Genomic DNA, 17,005 nt, shown 5'->3' on the forward strand with positions numbered 1-17,005 from the left:
AAACGATATGCGTCATAACACACTCAGGTAAAAGGACTATGAAGCCTTTTGTGCCTGGTGATGATCATATGCCGAAATATTTTATAGAAGTTTTATTTTCAACTTGATAGATCCATTTACTCTTCCAACGCTATCTTTTTGCGTGAACGAACGCAATAAAGTAAAAATAATTACGATTGTTGCATTTTTGCCACAATTTCAATTATAGTGGGAACCAGTCGTCCATCGTGTTCCGTGCCGCCAGCACCATGCGACGTGAAGACGACCAAATTGTGCTGCTTGGTGATGTACCCCGAGTGCCACTGCAAATGTGGTAGGGCTTTCACAAGTCTTGTTAGTCTCAAACTGCGGTTTATTTTGCGGAGCGCCTTCGACTGGCGCTTCTTGTGTCTGCCGAAAACATATTCTAACTCGATAGTACCATCCTCGCAAGGTAACCAAAAAGAACAAAATTTGTGATTACTAACGCCAAGCATTATCAATTGGAGCAGTTGTTTTTAGAAAAATAAAGATCCGTATTTACTCTAAGGCCACTAAACGTTAAGCGCTGTGGGAATATTTCTGCAGCATCTCATGGTGGAGGGTTAATTTCAACGTAAAAAGTTCTTTGCCGGGGACACCTGCCACATGAAACCCCATAAATGAAGGTAAATTAAATCGAGTTAGGTTCTATTACTAGTGTGTTTATGTTAAAGACATTAACGTAATTTACAATACAATATCTACACGTGAGAACTGCTAAGGGCAAACTTACGGATAAGAGCTTGAAAAGTGAACTTCTAGATATAATCTTACGAGCTTTCGATCGAACATTCGCTGTCCCATTTGTAGAACTTGGGACTCCTACGTATTGACGCTGGATGCCCACAATCCAGCAGCATGCACTAGATGTATCAAAGTAAAGCAGGGTTTCTGTAATGCACGCCGCTGAAGATGCAAGGATGTTTTCAGTCGTACACCACTGCCGACAATGTGCAGTTGGCGGTGTGTCCATTGTCGAAGAGTAGACGTGTGCTATAGAAGAGCTGTGACCTGCGCCGGTAATATATTAAGTTTTTTTTATGAATAGTAACATAAGTTTTACAAATATAAAGGGTTTCAGCTTAACGGAGGGCAATTCATCGTTCCGTCTGCCTATGATGCGCGATGAGTTTTCTTGGCTAAATCAGCGCAACGGGTTCTGCTACGCCAAGATTTTCCGGAGTCATTGCCGAAAATTCACCTTAATTCTCCGCACGTGACGGTGAGAAGCAAAGTGACGAATTACGAGCTAACGGTTTCATTGACGAGGTCGAATTCCTTCTTGGAAAGAGCTAGACCTTCATTTTTTGTGACGCTTATGACCGCGCGAAGCGTGAGGGACAACCATAGAATAGAGGACGAATCGCTGGCCTAATACTCTCTTGTCGGCATTTAGTACTCATGGTTTTCTTCTCATGGCTCCATACCGACTCATCCAGTTCAGCATTCATTAACGTTTTGTTCGCTTTACAGTTTCAAATAGTGTAGGACGCGAGTGCATGAAATATGTGCTTTTAAGACATTTCCATCACTTTAGCACTGTCACATCTGTGCTTTACAGCATCACGTATAGACACAATTGCGAATGTTTGTAGTGTGTTATAAAAAATAAATTACAACGTTTAACTTGACAAATAATTGGATCACTAGATAATGTTTAGCAATCTGACAGGACGCCAGTAGCCTCTCTGTAGACGAGTGCCCATTGCAATGTCTTGCTCAGCTCGACCTCGTCGGCAGGATTCCGGCGCCATCGGTCTCTTTTCCAAGGGGGTGAAATGCAAAAGGTTGAGTTATTCAATTTTTAGATCGTCGTTAAAGCACTCATGGATGTACAAATTATTCCGGCGCCTCATTGCCCCCGTTGCGGGCGGCCTCACACACACACACACACACACACACACACACACACACACACACACACACACACACACACACACACATATATATATATATATATATATATATATATATATATATATATATATATATATATATATATATGATAAGTTTAGTACGTCATACTTGAGAATTTATTTTAATGCGATAGCTACAACATAAGCCTAGATGATGTACCGGTGAATTCAGGGTACGTTGGTTATGGAGTTCTTCACTGAGTTTGTGGTGGCGAAAGCTTTCCTAAATAGAAATATTTCTGGTTTCGCGCATAAGTACGAACCTATGAATTTCATCGCAGATATATTCAGTTGTTTTTCCATCCTTACAGTGCCTCATGAGACAACCTGCTTAGCGTCCTGGGCAGATAAATGTCAAGCACCACGTGTCATCGACTGCGAGAAGACAGCTGGGCAGCGAGTGTGTCGCTGTGGTAAGCGCAATCCCATCGGAACCTAGGCTGACTCTTTTTAACGGTAAAGAGACACTAATGAGATATAAGAATATAGCTTTCATCGATAAAGTATTCCTTCAAAAAAATTGTTTTGCCTTGTTTGTGTATAACAGTTTGAATATTTGAAACGTGAAATGAAGTTCAGAATCCCATTGCTTTGAAGGTCGCACAAAAAAAAAAAAACAATTTCGCCCCAGTGTGAAGGTCGAGATTTCAGTGCGCTCTCTCGCATTTTAGTCATTCTGGGGGCGCAAACGTCAGTTACAGCTTTTAAACTGCATCTTTGCGTCTTTTAAGATACAATGTAGTCGATCCTCATCGACAAATCGTTAAGTAAACTTTAGCAGCAGCCATCAAAATCTATGACGTCGTGGCTGACTAGTGTGGAAACTGCCAAGCGACGTCGACACACACTTCTTTTGTTTTGATACCTTTTCTGGCTTATCAAGCCTCGCCTCTCGCTAAGATCGGCCCTTTCGGCATTGTAGAACGATGTTTGACTAATGCAGCGGGAATCGCTTTCACTTTAATGTTTCCTCACTGGAAGTTAAAAAAGAACATTGCCTTTGCCGTATGCAGTTAAATCTAATTAAGGATTTGTATCACTCGAAGAGGTGAATATTAGCCTGACAGGAAGGATCCATGACAGATTTTTAAAATATGTCAGCAATAAATTTTTCATTACTTTAGTGCGCACATTGCACTTAAAAAAAATTAGCCAAGTGATTTCAGAAGGCATGTCTACATGGATTAAATGATAAAAATAGCAAGTTTTAAAATGAAAGCTTTAATTTCATATGTGAGAACTCAAATAAAACAAAGAGGCAACAAAGAGTCGACTACCTTCAACATTAGAGTCGTGTCTGGGTGCTCCCTGTCGGGCCGCACATCTCTAAATCAGTGTCATTCTTGAAGTTTGTTTCAGTTGAATGCGACGAGAATTGAACTGTTACTTTTCCTAAATAAAAACCATCAATCAAATCAATTTCAATGTTGTATAGAAAATTTTGGTAATTACTCGACTAAATATTATCCTGTGAATACCATGCACGTTTCAGGGTATCAAGCGCAAGAATAAAAGAAATTGACACCGTTAAAAAGGCGCTTTAGATGTAGATTATAGTGTCTCAAAAGAGCACAATTTGTCTTACCGTGGAATTAGTCATTAAACCTAGCAATAGAAGAAAAAAATTGCGAAAAGATCCAACTCTGGTGAATTCGTGGTCACCCCACTAGCTGCAATCGCCAATACCGCTCCTGCGAGATTTTTTATTTATTCTACTTGCATTTCTACGTGCCAGTATTTCTTGGTAGCGTCACTACATTTCGAAAACAGTTGTAATTTTTCGACCTGGAATAGCTGGCACAGCAAACACGAGCATGAGATCTTTGCACGTTGGAGTACCACGTAAAGGGGTAATATAGATATCATATTTCTTTCCTATCATATTTCTTTCCAAGATGGTTGGATTTCAGTAACTACTATCAAGAGGCATGAACACTAACTACAGAAATAGAATAATACAGCTCAAGTGCAAAGCATGAGGGATGCCGAGTACTAGAGAGAGTACAATGCAAGTTATTATTATGTAATGTATTTCTATGGAGAAATACGAGCAAAAGAAACAAGCTGTCACGAGCACTATTCACCCTAGCATGCAGAGAAACCTATAGGTGACGCGTGGACGATTTCCTTTAGGCCCTTCGGCCCAAAGGCTGCACGTTCCTTCTCTGCCAGCTCTTACTATGAGAGGGTTTGACACTGATGCTGCAAATATCGGTGTGCTAGTCGTCACTTTTCTGGTTTTTGTGTCGGCTGCAATTCGTTTACTTTCTGTATTCTCATTAAACCTTAAAACAAACTTGTAATTTAGCTGCGCTTCCTATAGGTAAAGTGCTTTAGTTTGATTGTTATATTGAGCTAGACGTATTCATTGCTGTGTAAATTCGGGCACTGAAATTACTTGCTGAGCAAATATTAATGCAGGTTTAGGTGTTATGAACTATGAGTATTTTTATAACAGCCGTTCTTGCTAATTTTGTGTACTTTTGTGGTGCTTTTCTCATTAGGCACAATCCACAAACGGAGTCATTGAGATAACACGAAAGCATTTGTCTTTGGTGTTTTCTTTTAATGGTCACTGCTACAGAAGAAACCAATAACGAACGCAAAAGTTTTTGTTAATGTCTGCGTGTACTTCAGACGATTCGCTTGAAGTCACCCGATAATATCCCTCGGTTAGTTATGAAACTTCTGTGTATGAGGGAGTGAAAAAGAGAAAAAGGGGCTTTCTTTGTTGCTTCGTGGTCCAGATAGGTGGTTAAAAAATGTGAATTTCATGAACTTTCACCCTCTTTGGGGGTTTTACAGGACTGTTTTGGCAAATTCAGAAGGATACTGATTCAGATTTACTATACAGATCCAGAGTGTCCCTTTAAATAGAGTTGAGGATTATAGCGACAAGGCCTTGCGATCTTCCTAACCTCTTTTACTTTGCAATGCTACTGCCCTAGCAAGGTGTTGGTCCTAGGTTGTATTTATCAACCTGGACAATTTTTCGAAGCGGTAGCGTTAAAGGTCCCGTGTAGCCGAAAATCCACTGTCGGCGATCGGTGTTTGGTGTCGGGTGTCCTGTGAGCGAAAATTGCCGTGTATATATACCAAACTGAATTTCTTCTTCTCTCAGTAAAGTTGCTCATACCTTGTGTTACATTATTTACAAAGTGATTGCTCAGAATTTTGAGGATCACAACTCAAAAACAAAAGTCATGAAACAAAACAACGACAGCGCACGCGTTTTATGTTTAATTTTCTCAGACTGAAGCGCGAAACAATAGCTCACGCTAAGCCCACGCAAGAGGCTGCGTTTCTACCAGATAGCTTTCCTTAATGCTTTGTGTTCGCCACAAGTGTTTCCCATAAAACATGGTTACACGAGCTATAGTTACCATGAAGCACGATAAACAGTCAGGAATCGTCAAATGGCATCGCGTTCCACTCCTAAAGGCGAGGTCTGAGCGTCTTCCAAAAACGCTTTTTCAACTGCGATAAAAAAGAGGGAGGGAAACATTTATTGTAAAAGTTTCGTCAAGTTTACGATTGGAACTACTTACTAACTACAGGGCTACAGCTTCGCGAGTACTTTTCATACTACTAAATCATCGAACCTATAGAGAAATCACATTTCTGGGTTTTGGGAATGTTACTTTTATTTTTGGGGCTCCACCTACGTATGTAACCTTGTCTCACCAATTTATACAGCAGTTCAACGCCCACAAGTGGAAGGCCTGCCACCGACCACTAGTTCCGGAGGGCAAAGAGGAACGGAGATTTCAGCGGGCAAGTGCCGTTATCTTTTGCCCAGTATTTTGTGACAGACAGATTTTCAGTAGTATTTTCTTATACCATCTCATCCTCTGGCTCTCTCTCCCGCTGTCTTTTCTAGTATGCCTCGTGTTTCTCGGCGGCTTAAAGTAGTGGTACTGTCTGAGTTTGCTACACTTTAAATTATGGTATATTTTCTAAAATTGTATCGCAACACAGGGAGCCAAAATGGAAGGAAGCCTTTTAGGCGTCCACCAAAGTCTATGGGTGAATATTTACCCTGCTGTTTGTGCCGGCTTGGAGGGTACAGGAGCAGACGAATTTATTCTTCCTACGCTTCCCTGTTATGTGCACAAAAATAGTGGGGAACATAATTTGTGATTCTTGCATTTGCACCACCATTTCAACCAGGAGGAATGACTGGTCGTTCGTGTTCGTTGCCGTCAACTCCATGTGACGTCAGTACTACGAAGTTGTGCTGCCTGGTGATGTACCCTGAGTGCCAGTGCAAGTGTGGTAAGCATTTCAGAGCACTTATGAAGCTCAAGCTGTAGATACTTCAGTAAAGCTGCGGTGCGAAATCGTCTCGTATCACCAAGTGTAAATCTCGTATCTAAAAAGGAGCATTACTAAAAGGGTAGCAAGTCATAAATAAATTGTTGGAGAACTACGTCAACTGGGAAACATTCGGAATGCTTGTAAATTTGCCAAATAAAAACCAATAAATAATAATGGCAAGTGCCTATAAGGGAAATGCCCTCAACTATTCTATTGCGATACAGGTAAGCACTACCATTCATTGCATTGTGTATTTATTCATATACTCTAAACAACTTGAGTCTTCTTGCAATTTAGACACCAGAAATTGTTGCGCTTCAATATTGTGGTTCTCCTGGTAAATGGCAGGACACTAGCGTTGCTGGTATGGCTACGCGTATGCGTGGTAGGGGAGTCCTGAGACTTTGAGACCTTGAGAGGCCCATAAAACCTCGAAAATTAATATTCTTACACGAGTATAGTTAGGAAATGGCACCCTGGTACCCATGTCTTCTCTATAGAACTAGACAATCTTCCAGAGTTCACTTTTTCTATTCGCACTCGCGCAGCATGTACTAGATTTACCAAAATATCATACTCAATGCTACGTTTATCTCGGAAATAGAGAATATTGGTATATCAGGTAAAAAAGAAAGATGTGATGATTCTTAAAATGAGCAGGTACAATTATTGGACAAGAATGTAAAGGTAGGGTAAAGCTCTGGTAATTCGATATATTTAATTGCAGGAGTGCGCTTATTTCATGCGGCTAATGATAGGAGCTTACAGAAGGCAGCACATCGAAACCACCTTTTTTGAAGGCATTAGAGAGCTTCAGAAAATTATTATGATGACTGGTAAATGTCTACACATCTCAGTTTTTTTGGCAGTGTGGTCAGTAACAAATGAGTTTTTTTTTATTTTCGTACAGTGCCACATCAGACAGCGTGCTCAATGTCGTGGGGAGAGAAGTGCAAAGCGCCACGCATTATGGATTGCGACAAGGATGCTGGGCAACGAGTGTGTCGTTGTGGTAAGCATAGTGTTTTCGGAGCTTGCAGTTGTATAGACAGATTTTCAACGCATCACTAAGAGACCAGAACGCGAAATCGTTGAATCTAGAATATTTCATAATGACTGCAACATGTGTGCTTGCAAAAGCTACTTAAGATATGCTGCGTGTTTATGATTTACCCATTCGCGATGTATTTCTCTGTTGCAGTAGTTAAGCTCTAAAACCCTTATAAATTATTTATGTTAAATTCGACTAAAAGTAAACACAGACATAAGAACTATATTGTCTGTATAAAGAGCCACTGAGAGTGATTATGTTTTTTGAGGACACTAGTTGAGAGAAAGCGTCTTTTACGTCAGCGGAAAAAATTTTCCTATGACGTAATTTTCATCGACATTATTTTGTGTTTGCTATGGAAAACAGTTGGTGACCTGACGAAGAAAAGTTGCCGCTTGTCGAAATGTTGGCTTCAGCGAAATTTTTTTATTAGGCTAGTGCTCATCACCTCATAAGCGCTGTTCTCATATATGACACTATTGCCAGCGTCAAAGATGATAGTCTATGCTGAATATACTGACCAAAGTGGTGAGAAGCGGTCACATGGCGTGTTACAATACGAAGCGGCACGCATTATTCCGCATGCCACCGTTTCCCGAGTAAACCTTCCACGCACTCTACGGCATGTTCACGCCCAATTATCCTTTCACTCTGCCAACATTGTGATATACACATATGCATGCTTTTTGACATAGTGGGACAAAAAGTGGTTTCATTCAGATACTGATACTGAGCGTCATATACACAGATGTTTTATAGAAATACACCAGATATATTCCACCAACAATCTGACATGCGTTTTTTCACTCTCTGCAGCATCATCGACCTCAGGATGACTGGCTGATAGGGAAAGTTCTTGGTGCGCGCAAGTCTTGGGCTGCACACAGTCACTGAAAATAAACACTTAATTTGAACATGAATGACATTTCTCCTAACTTACTTGCATTTCTACACGATACAAGTGATACAATATTCTTGAGTCACTGCATCCTAAAGTGATGTTGGTGCGAAATATCGGTAGCACCCTCTCTAGAACACTAAAGCTACCTTCTCGGTGGGGTGTCTTCGTGAAAAAATCTGTTAAATGATTTTTTTAGTAAAATGTTTGTATTATTTCATATTTGTTACTTGGATGGATTGAGTATTTGCACTTCTTTTCACTCCAGTTTCCTCCACTCAATGAATGCTCATTCTTAAGGTGAAATAGATGACATATTTGAGAAAATTACCCCTCCATAGTTGTGCTTAAATTGCTGTCAAGTCAGCAGTGTTGTATATCAAGCTGACGTAACATTTAGAGTCCTCGCAAACTTATATCTTTATATCAGAATACACAGACTGAGTAAAATCAGATTCCTATACCTCCTTCTCGAGGGTTTAAACATTATACCGCTGTCACACGGGCACACGAATATTTTTTGAACAGAAAGACTTTTCCCGAAAAGGAGTTTCGCACGCAGACATACGACAAGGAACGATCTCTTTTTCAGCAGCGGTCTTTTCGGGAAACAGAGTTGGTCGATCTATTTTACAGCCTAAAAGGAGTAGCCTCGAAATCAGTGGGCGCCAGGAATTATATATTGAATAAATAGGCAAATGCATATTTTTTACGTCACCTAGGCTCATCGTAAAAAATATTTTATGTCCTACAGAAGGTGCAGTAAGCCCAGTAATGCTCATTTCCCTCAGTGCTCTCGTAAGCAGTTCGAACGGGTCTTGGATGTCACATGATGAAGCTAACAGGTGTTCGTCAATAAGACGACGAAAACCGCGCGTGGCATTTGGAGCATCGACGACCATCGCGCTGACAGAACAGCCCTGGGCGCACGCAAAAAACCGCGGCTATAATGGTCGGAGAGGAATACGTGGACGCTTATCAAAGTGTGGGAAGACAACCTGTACTTGTGCGCACCCTACGGTGGGAACGCTGCAGCCCACGCGGTAAAACAAGCCCAATTTTGCGAGACAAACTTGTACAATTCGGTAGTCCCGTAAGCGCTCTTTAAAGTACGGGAATAAATGTTTCCTATAACGTTTCTTATTTGAAAAAAAAGTGTAATACAATAGGTTTTCGCATATATATTTCGAGATAGATCACTTTTATTTGCCCGCCTTTGTTTCGAACGCCAGCGCCACGCTTTCGGTGGCTTGTCTAGAAGGAAACGCTAAAGAGAGCTCGTTGGTACCGTGAGTCAGCTGCGCAACGGTTCTCCATTAAAAAGTATTTCAACTTGATAAAAGACCGCTTACTTAAAAGAATTTTCGCATGCTCGTCTGACAAAGGCATCACTTTCCCACTTGGGCGTCGGAGACGCACTCCTAGAGATGGCCCACGAAAGGTACGAGTACTGCTGCTAAGATTGGCGGTGACGAGTTCGCTGGAAGATTCGGATGGAAGGAAGCAGCCACACTTGAAGCTTGAAGGCAATTTGTATTTACCAAGATAATTTGCTATGAATAATGTATATCATGCAAGGTGGAACTGGAATACCGATAGGGCGACCCTGTCATGGAAGAGCTGGCGGTGCACAGAACCTTAAGTTTCATCTAGAATAACGGGTCGTGGCAGCGGGACAATGTTTCTTCTCCCTCGCTGCCTCGCCCTAAATCGATCGAGTTGCTACTGAGTGGCTTTGAGGATGGTCCACCAGCACACCAATCAGCCAACCTGTACGAGGAACGCCGCGGGAGTGGCCCACTGAATATTAAACCATCCAGCTCCCTTTCCTCTATAACGGCCACATGTATGTACTCCTCTTCCTGAATAAACATGAAAAAAATGCGGAGAGGGTATCAAGCTTAAAGTAACCGTACGTTGCGCAAAAATGCCATACGAACGGAGCGCAAAGCATCGGAGGGCCAACGCAGCAGGTGCAATAAAACGGTAACAAGCTAGAAACACTTGTAAACTGAGGCGGCCGGATAAAATAAATGCTGTGCCGCCACGTCTCAAGAACGAGCACAGGCAAGGCCATTGGATCCTCCGCAGGTGTTGCGATTGCTAGTCATGCGTCCCCAAATGCTGCTAGTGGAGCCCATTCATCACGCGTGTATATCGCGTGTCGGAATGGCGAGTAAACCACTTCCTGGCGGTCCACATCTCCTCGGCTCCTCTTAGTTCCCACAGGGGTTCTCCATAGGTCCCACGGTCTGGGGCCGATCGCAACGACACGCTCCCGCAGAACTGATAGTTCGGATAGTTGTTGTCGACCACTCTTGTCGCACATGCTCAGCGCTGATAGCTGGGGTATATATGTTCTGTATCTTTCCGAAAATAAAATAGTTGCGAGTAGCGCTCCTGTGTCCCCCTTCACTCTGTCCTTGTCAATTGTGCGCACTAATAATTTTAATATGGGCATGCTCCCCCTCTTCCCCAACACGCGCATACACGGCGCAAGCTGGTTCGAAGGCGCATCTGGCCACCGGTGATGCGTTTGACCCCCTCGATCATTCGTGAACCCGTGCCGCTGGAAGATCTTTGGAACCGTGGGTAGCGGACGACCAAGGTCGTAAGCGCGGCGCTTGTTTCTGGCCCTGATTACTGGTCCTCGTGCAGGGTAGAATCGGCCACTGTCGTCAGCGGTGCGCCTTTATCATATCGGGGTAGGCACGGGTATCATTGCGGTAGGCACGCGCCACTGAAAACCCCTTATGCAAAGCTGTTTCGCTTGTCAAGCAAGAAAGCCTCACAACATACGGCCAGCCTTCTCTTTACCCTTATTTACAACCATTCCGCTCGCCTGGATCACACGGTACAGTAGCAGCAAAGTAGAAATACTCGCTATGAATGAATGCAGCTGTTCATTTTTTCTAATTATTCTAGCACCACCGATGATCGTGGAATAAAAATTTATCTTTACCTTCCTAACCTTTCTATCAGAAGGAAGCAGGCCCGCCTGCGTCTCTTTCATAAAATCTTCTTTACGAATTATGAATTGAAACGCAGATTGTTTTCGCCACTTTGTTACCTTTCATCACGCGTTGATCATAACATTAAAGTTCAAGTGCCGTTCTCCCAGACCGGTCCGTACTTCCACTCCTGCGTGCCGAAGACATCATCCGAAAGCAATTGCCTCCCCACCTCCTTCCCCAGCGACCTTGAGTATGCATCATTCAAGACTGCCATTTTGAACTTGTAACACCACTTTTCTCTGTAACGTCACAATGGCATTGGGTATAAATAAATAAATAAATAAATAAATAAATAAATAAATAAATAAATAAATAAATAAATAAATAAATACATAAATAAATCTGAAAGTTCATGTGTTTAGCTACCGCACACATCAATGCGCAAATTCCTTCATGCCGAAGACAGCCTCCGACTGGAACCACCTCACCACCTTAAATTCCGACAAACTTCATTCATGTTCACCATTTCTAAGTTTATTGAAGTGCTAACCGCTCCTCTCTATAATGCCCTAGTGGCCCTCAGAGTACTTAAATAAACAAAATACAATAAATAAAGTGTTACGAGTACCAAGAAACGACGCAAGTGATCAAGAACGCAGTGAGCTTCCTTGCTCATTTTAGTGCGGAAGCGCTACTAGCCTATCAACCTGGATTCAGCATCTGTCTGGATGAAGCCTCGCTATACGTTCCCGCGCAAACGGAAAATAATGTGGGACCCACAGTGGAATGGAGCATTGGCCGTCGAGCACAGCAGCCCGGTGCTGGCACCATAGGCCACGATTTCGTGCATACTTTTCTCCTTGGAAGGCAAGCAAGCTATCTGAAATGGTCGGCGTGCGCACCCATGTCACTTCCTCGTCTTTCTTTGTGACAGCTCGAGCGCGACGTCATGAAACTCACCCGTGCTCCTATACAACGTCCATGCGTGCCATGCCCTTCGGTCGCTCCTCCCTTACGCCTTGCACCGCCTTGCTTTGCCTTGCGCTCAACGACGCCCGTAGGCGTATGGCATAAAAAAGATTATCACAATAAACAAAAGCAAACAAACAAGATGTCTGATTCGTACTGGCTGACGCGTGACAACTATGGTGTTTTTGCTGAAGTAGCGCAGTCTTACCCGCGCCTCGTTTGCAGCCAGCGTTGAAAACGATGTGCGAAGCCGCAACAAAAGATAATCGTGATGTGATAAGCGCAGCTGACTTGCGACTTTCTTTTTTGCAGCATTAGTCGAACGCGTCCTGAGCAGCGGTGCGTAATCTAACGCCAGTGCAAGGCGCGAGTGGCATCTGTGGCCTCACTTTCGCGCGTTATTTTTAGCAGTTGTGAGGCATATGCAGGAGACATAAGCACGCCGCCAATGCCGAAAGAAACTCATGCAGCGATACACTATGCAAATCACCACCGCACAGGCAAAACAACTAGATATGCCGGCTCTGTGAGCGGTGAGACGTAGTGAGAAGCAAGCACGGGTCCACGGTCCGGCGACACATTTTATATTCTTATGGGCGATAGAGCAATCTACGCCGCTCACTCGCATGTCCAGAAAGAATGCCGACGGCTGAACTTCACAAAAGCTATCGCATGAAGCCTAGAATAATCACCTATAGCAAGGAAGTGGGTCATATAGAAAGGCAGGCGCACGGCCAGGTGGTGGATCGTTGATTCGCAGATGAAAAGTTTTCCATCTCAATGAACAATTCACGTTCATTCAAACTTGTCGTGCAATCTTCTGACAGGAGCCACAGAATCCACAACGCTGCGCGGTTGCGCCTTTCGGCAGCTAAAACCTCGGAAACTGATGAAACTTGGTACGAAGCTACCGTTGCTCGCCCATGCGAGGGCACCGCAGTATGCAGGTCTACGTGTGTCTGGCAGTGTTCTTCAGCGTGGTGGCGTGTTCTCAGGCTCAGGTCGCGCTACTTCCGAGCAAAAAGAAAGTTAGTTCGATTGAAGTTGTATTGCTCCATTAGCTAAACAAATATAGAATGTGCTTCCTGGCACTTGAAGACAATAGCGGTGCTCACCACATCAGTCACACTGAACATAACTTTTTATGATACCCCAAAATAAGATTCCATTGTGAAACGGGTTCGGAGCCGTTGAAGCCCCTTACAGGACGCGGCAGCTAGGGCGTTCGTTCGGCTGCGGTCTCGTAGGATGCTCCAGTAATTTTACGGTCTTTTTACAACAGCATAGACTTTAGTGAGAAAAAAAATGTCGCTCACTATTGATAGCTATAATCACCGCCCAGACTGGAACCCGCAGCGGCCAAACTTGGTTGGATACTCGGATTACGCCTGTAATGCACTCATGCCCCTATACATGCGATAACATTTTGTTTCACTGGCCTACGAGCATTGTCATCTCTTATCACCCCTGTTATTCTATCTCCACTGTGATTACTTTGCACTTACGTTTCGTGTGTAACACTGCGTGGTTTCTGGTGAATGAAGTGTTGGAAGTTAACGCCCGTATATGTCGTTTTTGTTTCACTTCGTCCTCGTCTGCTTAGCGCCGTAACCGTTGTCTGTAAGCTTCTTTTGCTATTGTGTTTGTGTAAATTCACTATGTATATGTGTGACATGAGTACAGTGAACTAGAATTAATGCAAGTGCATGTGTGTGATGACTGCAGCAAGATTAGACGACGATAGTAACGACTATTACAAATAATCGAATTCGCGTGAACGAGCGGCTCGCAGATGCGAGATTGGTAACAAACTCGGAAGCTAAATGCTGGCTCACAACACCACGTAATTTCACTTAGAGGACATAAGCGGGCGACATGACAGCAATACTGTAGCAAAACTCGAAGCCTGTGTCCTTATATCGCCAGTCGCGTTGGTGGTGTGGTGGAATCTACGCTTCACCTTCGCACCCTTCACCCTCTAGGGAGGCGAGATGTATCCAAGGAAGTATGTGGCCTGTAAGGTGGGCAACACAGCAACAAAGAACACCAAGCGGAATGTCAGAGAGGCTGAAATAATCTGCTGGATGGCGGCAATGGAAAAGAAACCTGTCATGAGTAACTAATTAAGAGTTAAAAACGAAATCAGGAAATAAACAATTTATGATAATTCAAAGGGAAGCTCATTGCTTTTCGAGGCGAGACTGGGATGCCTTAGAAGACGCACCCATAAAGCAAGATATAAGAAGGAAGAAGAAGAATGTGCTTGCTTCGTTAAAGCTAGGGAAACGACGACGGAGCATGTTTTATTAGAGTGTGAAGATGTCTGCCCAGCAGTGGATTTAGCCATCTCTAGCCTCCTTGAAGCCTTTGTGTTCAAGGAGAGCAGTGGATAACCAAAGATGCCCATAATAGAGATTATTAGGAGGTGATTGGGAGATTGGAGGAAGAAAAGTAGGGAAACGGCAAAAAGCGGAGACGTACAAAAACAAAGTTCGCAAATAGGGGGTCAGAAAATTTGGCTGTGGCAGTTCGTAATGTTCTTTTTCTTTTTTTTTCTTTTTTAACGTAGGTAGGAGATTAGGCAGCATATTAGCAAGAGCTAGGTGGCGTAACCCACCGCCCCGTTCCAATGGGGACGCTTATATCATCCATCCATTCATACTGGTGGTTCAATCGCACTGACTGGTTCACAGAAGCAGCTGTATTTATGAGGTCAGGTTACACACAGCTTTTGTTTGTTGTAAACAAATGTGATACAGCCAGGCAGACCCTGCCCGCTTGTTCCATCGTTTTCCAACACGTGATACCTGTTGTTGCGAGGTTTCTGAAGGGAAGTACTACGTCCATAGCTTCGCACTGCCATGCTTGGGCGCTCCTCGCATTATCTTTATACGAAGTGTGACGCGATAAAATGAGGTGCGCTGTCACTTCATCCCTATCTCACCTCTAAGTCCTTTAGTAAGACTCTTGATTGATCGACTTTAGAGGGGGGTTTACACGCCTTCCAACTTTTCAATGCAAGTCATAAGACCTTTCGAAGAGGTCAGGAAAACCTAGACTGCAGGATTTGTTAAGGCACTTATACGGAAAGGGTTTTCTATAGCCCTTTTTTCCAACTTTGAGCGTATTAAAATGGCTTAGTGGGCTTGTCCCAGGGTTCACATTGTCAAGACGTGATCGACGAGCAAGTCTTGAGGTCTTGGAACCTCATTCATTTATTATCATGAATTGTTTGGTGGTGGGGAGGGGGCGCTTGAAGTTTTACACCTATGCGATAAAGTTTCAACAAGAGCGATACATCGCGTCCAAGGATTTTTTAGCTGGTTTTCAGTATGACTAGACTATAAAGAGATCTACATACAGCAAGGAGCTGCAATGCAAGCGCTTACGCAAGCACGTTTGATTTTGATAAATACTTTCCCATTCCATGCGCAGAGGAGTAGAGCAAAAAGAAGGAACAGTTTTTGTAGGAAGTTAGCGACAGACACTGATTAAGTAAGTCGATAATGTCCTATACTCACCGCAATCTTTCATCATGGGGCAAAGAATAGTCGTATCACTTATGTCTTTGAGTATCTTTCAATGCCTACTTGAAAAAACTGTAGAAATTATCAACAATTTCCTTAGTTTTTGCAAGTGAAGCGTGTTTATGTCTACCAAAGTTCTTTGTCATATTTTCGCGTGTTGTCTACTGTTACGCACGGGTCACAATAATGCAGAACGAAACTCTAACCACAACCAAAGTCGAATTGATGGGCAGATTGCAAGCCTCACAATTCAGGTCAATATTCAAATTTAGCACTCATAAATAAATCAAGAAAATTGGTCTTGGCTTCAATATAACACAAAATTAGGAACATCGGTTACAAATTATGAAAAATATGAAAATAAACAATACGTTATGCGAACGGCGTTGCAGGCGTCACCATTGACTTGTGTGGGAGATTTAGAGAATAAAGGAAAACCGTATGCATTTTTAAGCGGCCAAATAGAAAAATACATAGGTCTAGCTAGACATCTGCTGTCGGTTTCACTAAGGCCCGTGTATCTACCGCGCACTCATGTAAGCAGTTGTAGCAAGAATAGTGCCCCTGGGGAGATACCGCCAATTCAGCGGATAATGACGGTGCATCTTCTTAGCTTCGTCGGCTTTGTATACAAACACTCAGTACGTCTGGGGGCGTGCCGTTAAGACCCTGCGCATATGGGCCGCGTGGGTGCCGAGAATAGCAGAATAGCACGACGGTGCTGACATTGGCACCAGTGGCAACGGCACAGATGCGCGTCGAGCATCGTTTTAAATGAAATTAAGGAAAAGCTATATTGGTTGCTGGTCCTGATGGTGGTACTTGGCTTGTGGACAAATGCCTTAGGCATGCGTAGGTGAGGCAACATCAACTACAATATAGGCACGAACGAAAGTAAACAAAAAAGAAACACAGAAACGGCAGGCCGCTTTCACGAAAAACACTATCGATAAGACAAAAGTAATAAGCAAGTCGCAAGCAAACGGAGATCTTGGAGCAGGGTAGTAAAGTTGGCAATGTGCACGGCAACACCGAAATTCCCCTCCAAAATCTGTGTGGTTACGAAATAATCGGGCTTTCGGACATGCTTGGGCCCCTTCGCACTATTGTCTGTGTGGAACAAAAGAAACCCAATATATTTGTGTCGTTAACCCATTGCTACCAGCTTTTCTGCGACGACATCTGCTCGTCAAACTCCGCTCTCATCAGTACACGAAGAAAAAAAGGCATCGTACTCGATAGATCCTGAAGAGAATGGAAGATGGATGTCCAGAAATGTCGAGAACAAAGAAAACATGCCCTGAACACCTGAATTTCTGGCAAGGTCACAAAGTGCGTCTGGACAAACACGC

At 43.2% G+C, this 17,005-nt stretch overlaps 1 protein-coding gene across 4 annotated transcripts in view; it reads left to right on the top strand.

Moving 5' to 3' along the window:
• Nucleotides 1–8,219, top strand: part of LOC142587085 (uncharacterized) — a 31,287-nt gene extending 23,068 nt beyond the window's left edge. For 3 of the 4 annotated variants that reach the window (XM_075697974.1, XM_075697971.1, XM_075697972.1), the window contains 6 exons: nt 209–313; nt 2,249–2,350; nt 5,634–5,711; nt 6,108–6,212; nt 7,165–7,266; nt 8,122–8,219. In XM_075697974.1, the coding sequence (XP_075554089.1) occupies nt 209–313; nt 2,249–2,350; nt 5,634–5,711; nt 6,108–6,212; nt 7,165–7,266; nt 8,122–8,141 (512 nt within the window). In that variant the 3' untranslated portion in view covers nt 8,142–8,219. The remainder of the gene's footprint in view (nt 1–208; nt 314–2,248; nt 2,351–5,633; nt 5,712–6,107; nt 6,213–7,164; nt 7,267–8,121) is intronic. The other variant, XM_075697973.1, reaches the window with a different exon arrangement.
• Nucleotides 8,220–17,005: the final 8,786 nt, after the last annotated feature.

The sequence above is a fragment of the Dermacentor variabilis genome, chromosome 7, assembly GCF_050947875.1.
Source record: "Dermacentor variabilis isolate Ectoservices chromosome 7, ASM5094787v1, whole genome shotgun sequence".
Taxonomy (NCBI): domain Eukaryota; kingdom Metazoa; phylum Arthropoda; class Arachnida; order Ixodida; family Ixodidae; genus Dermacentor; species Dermacentor variabilis.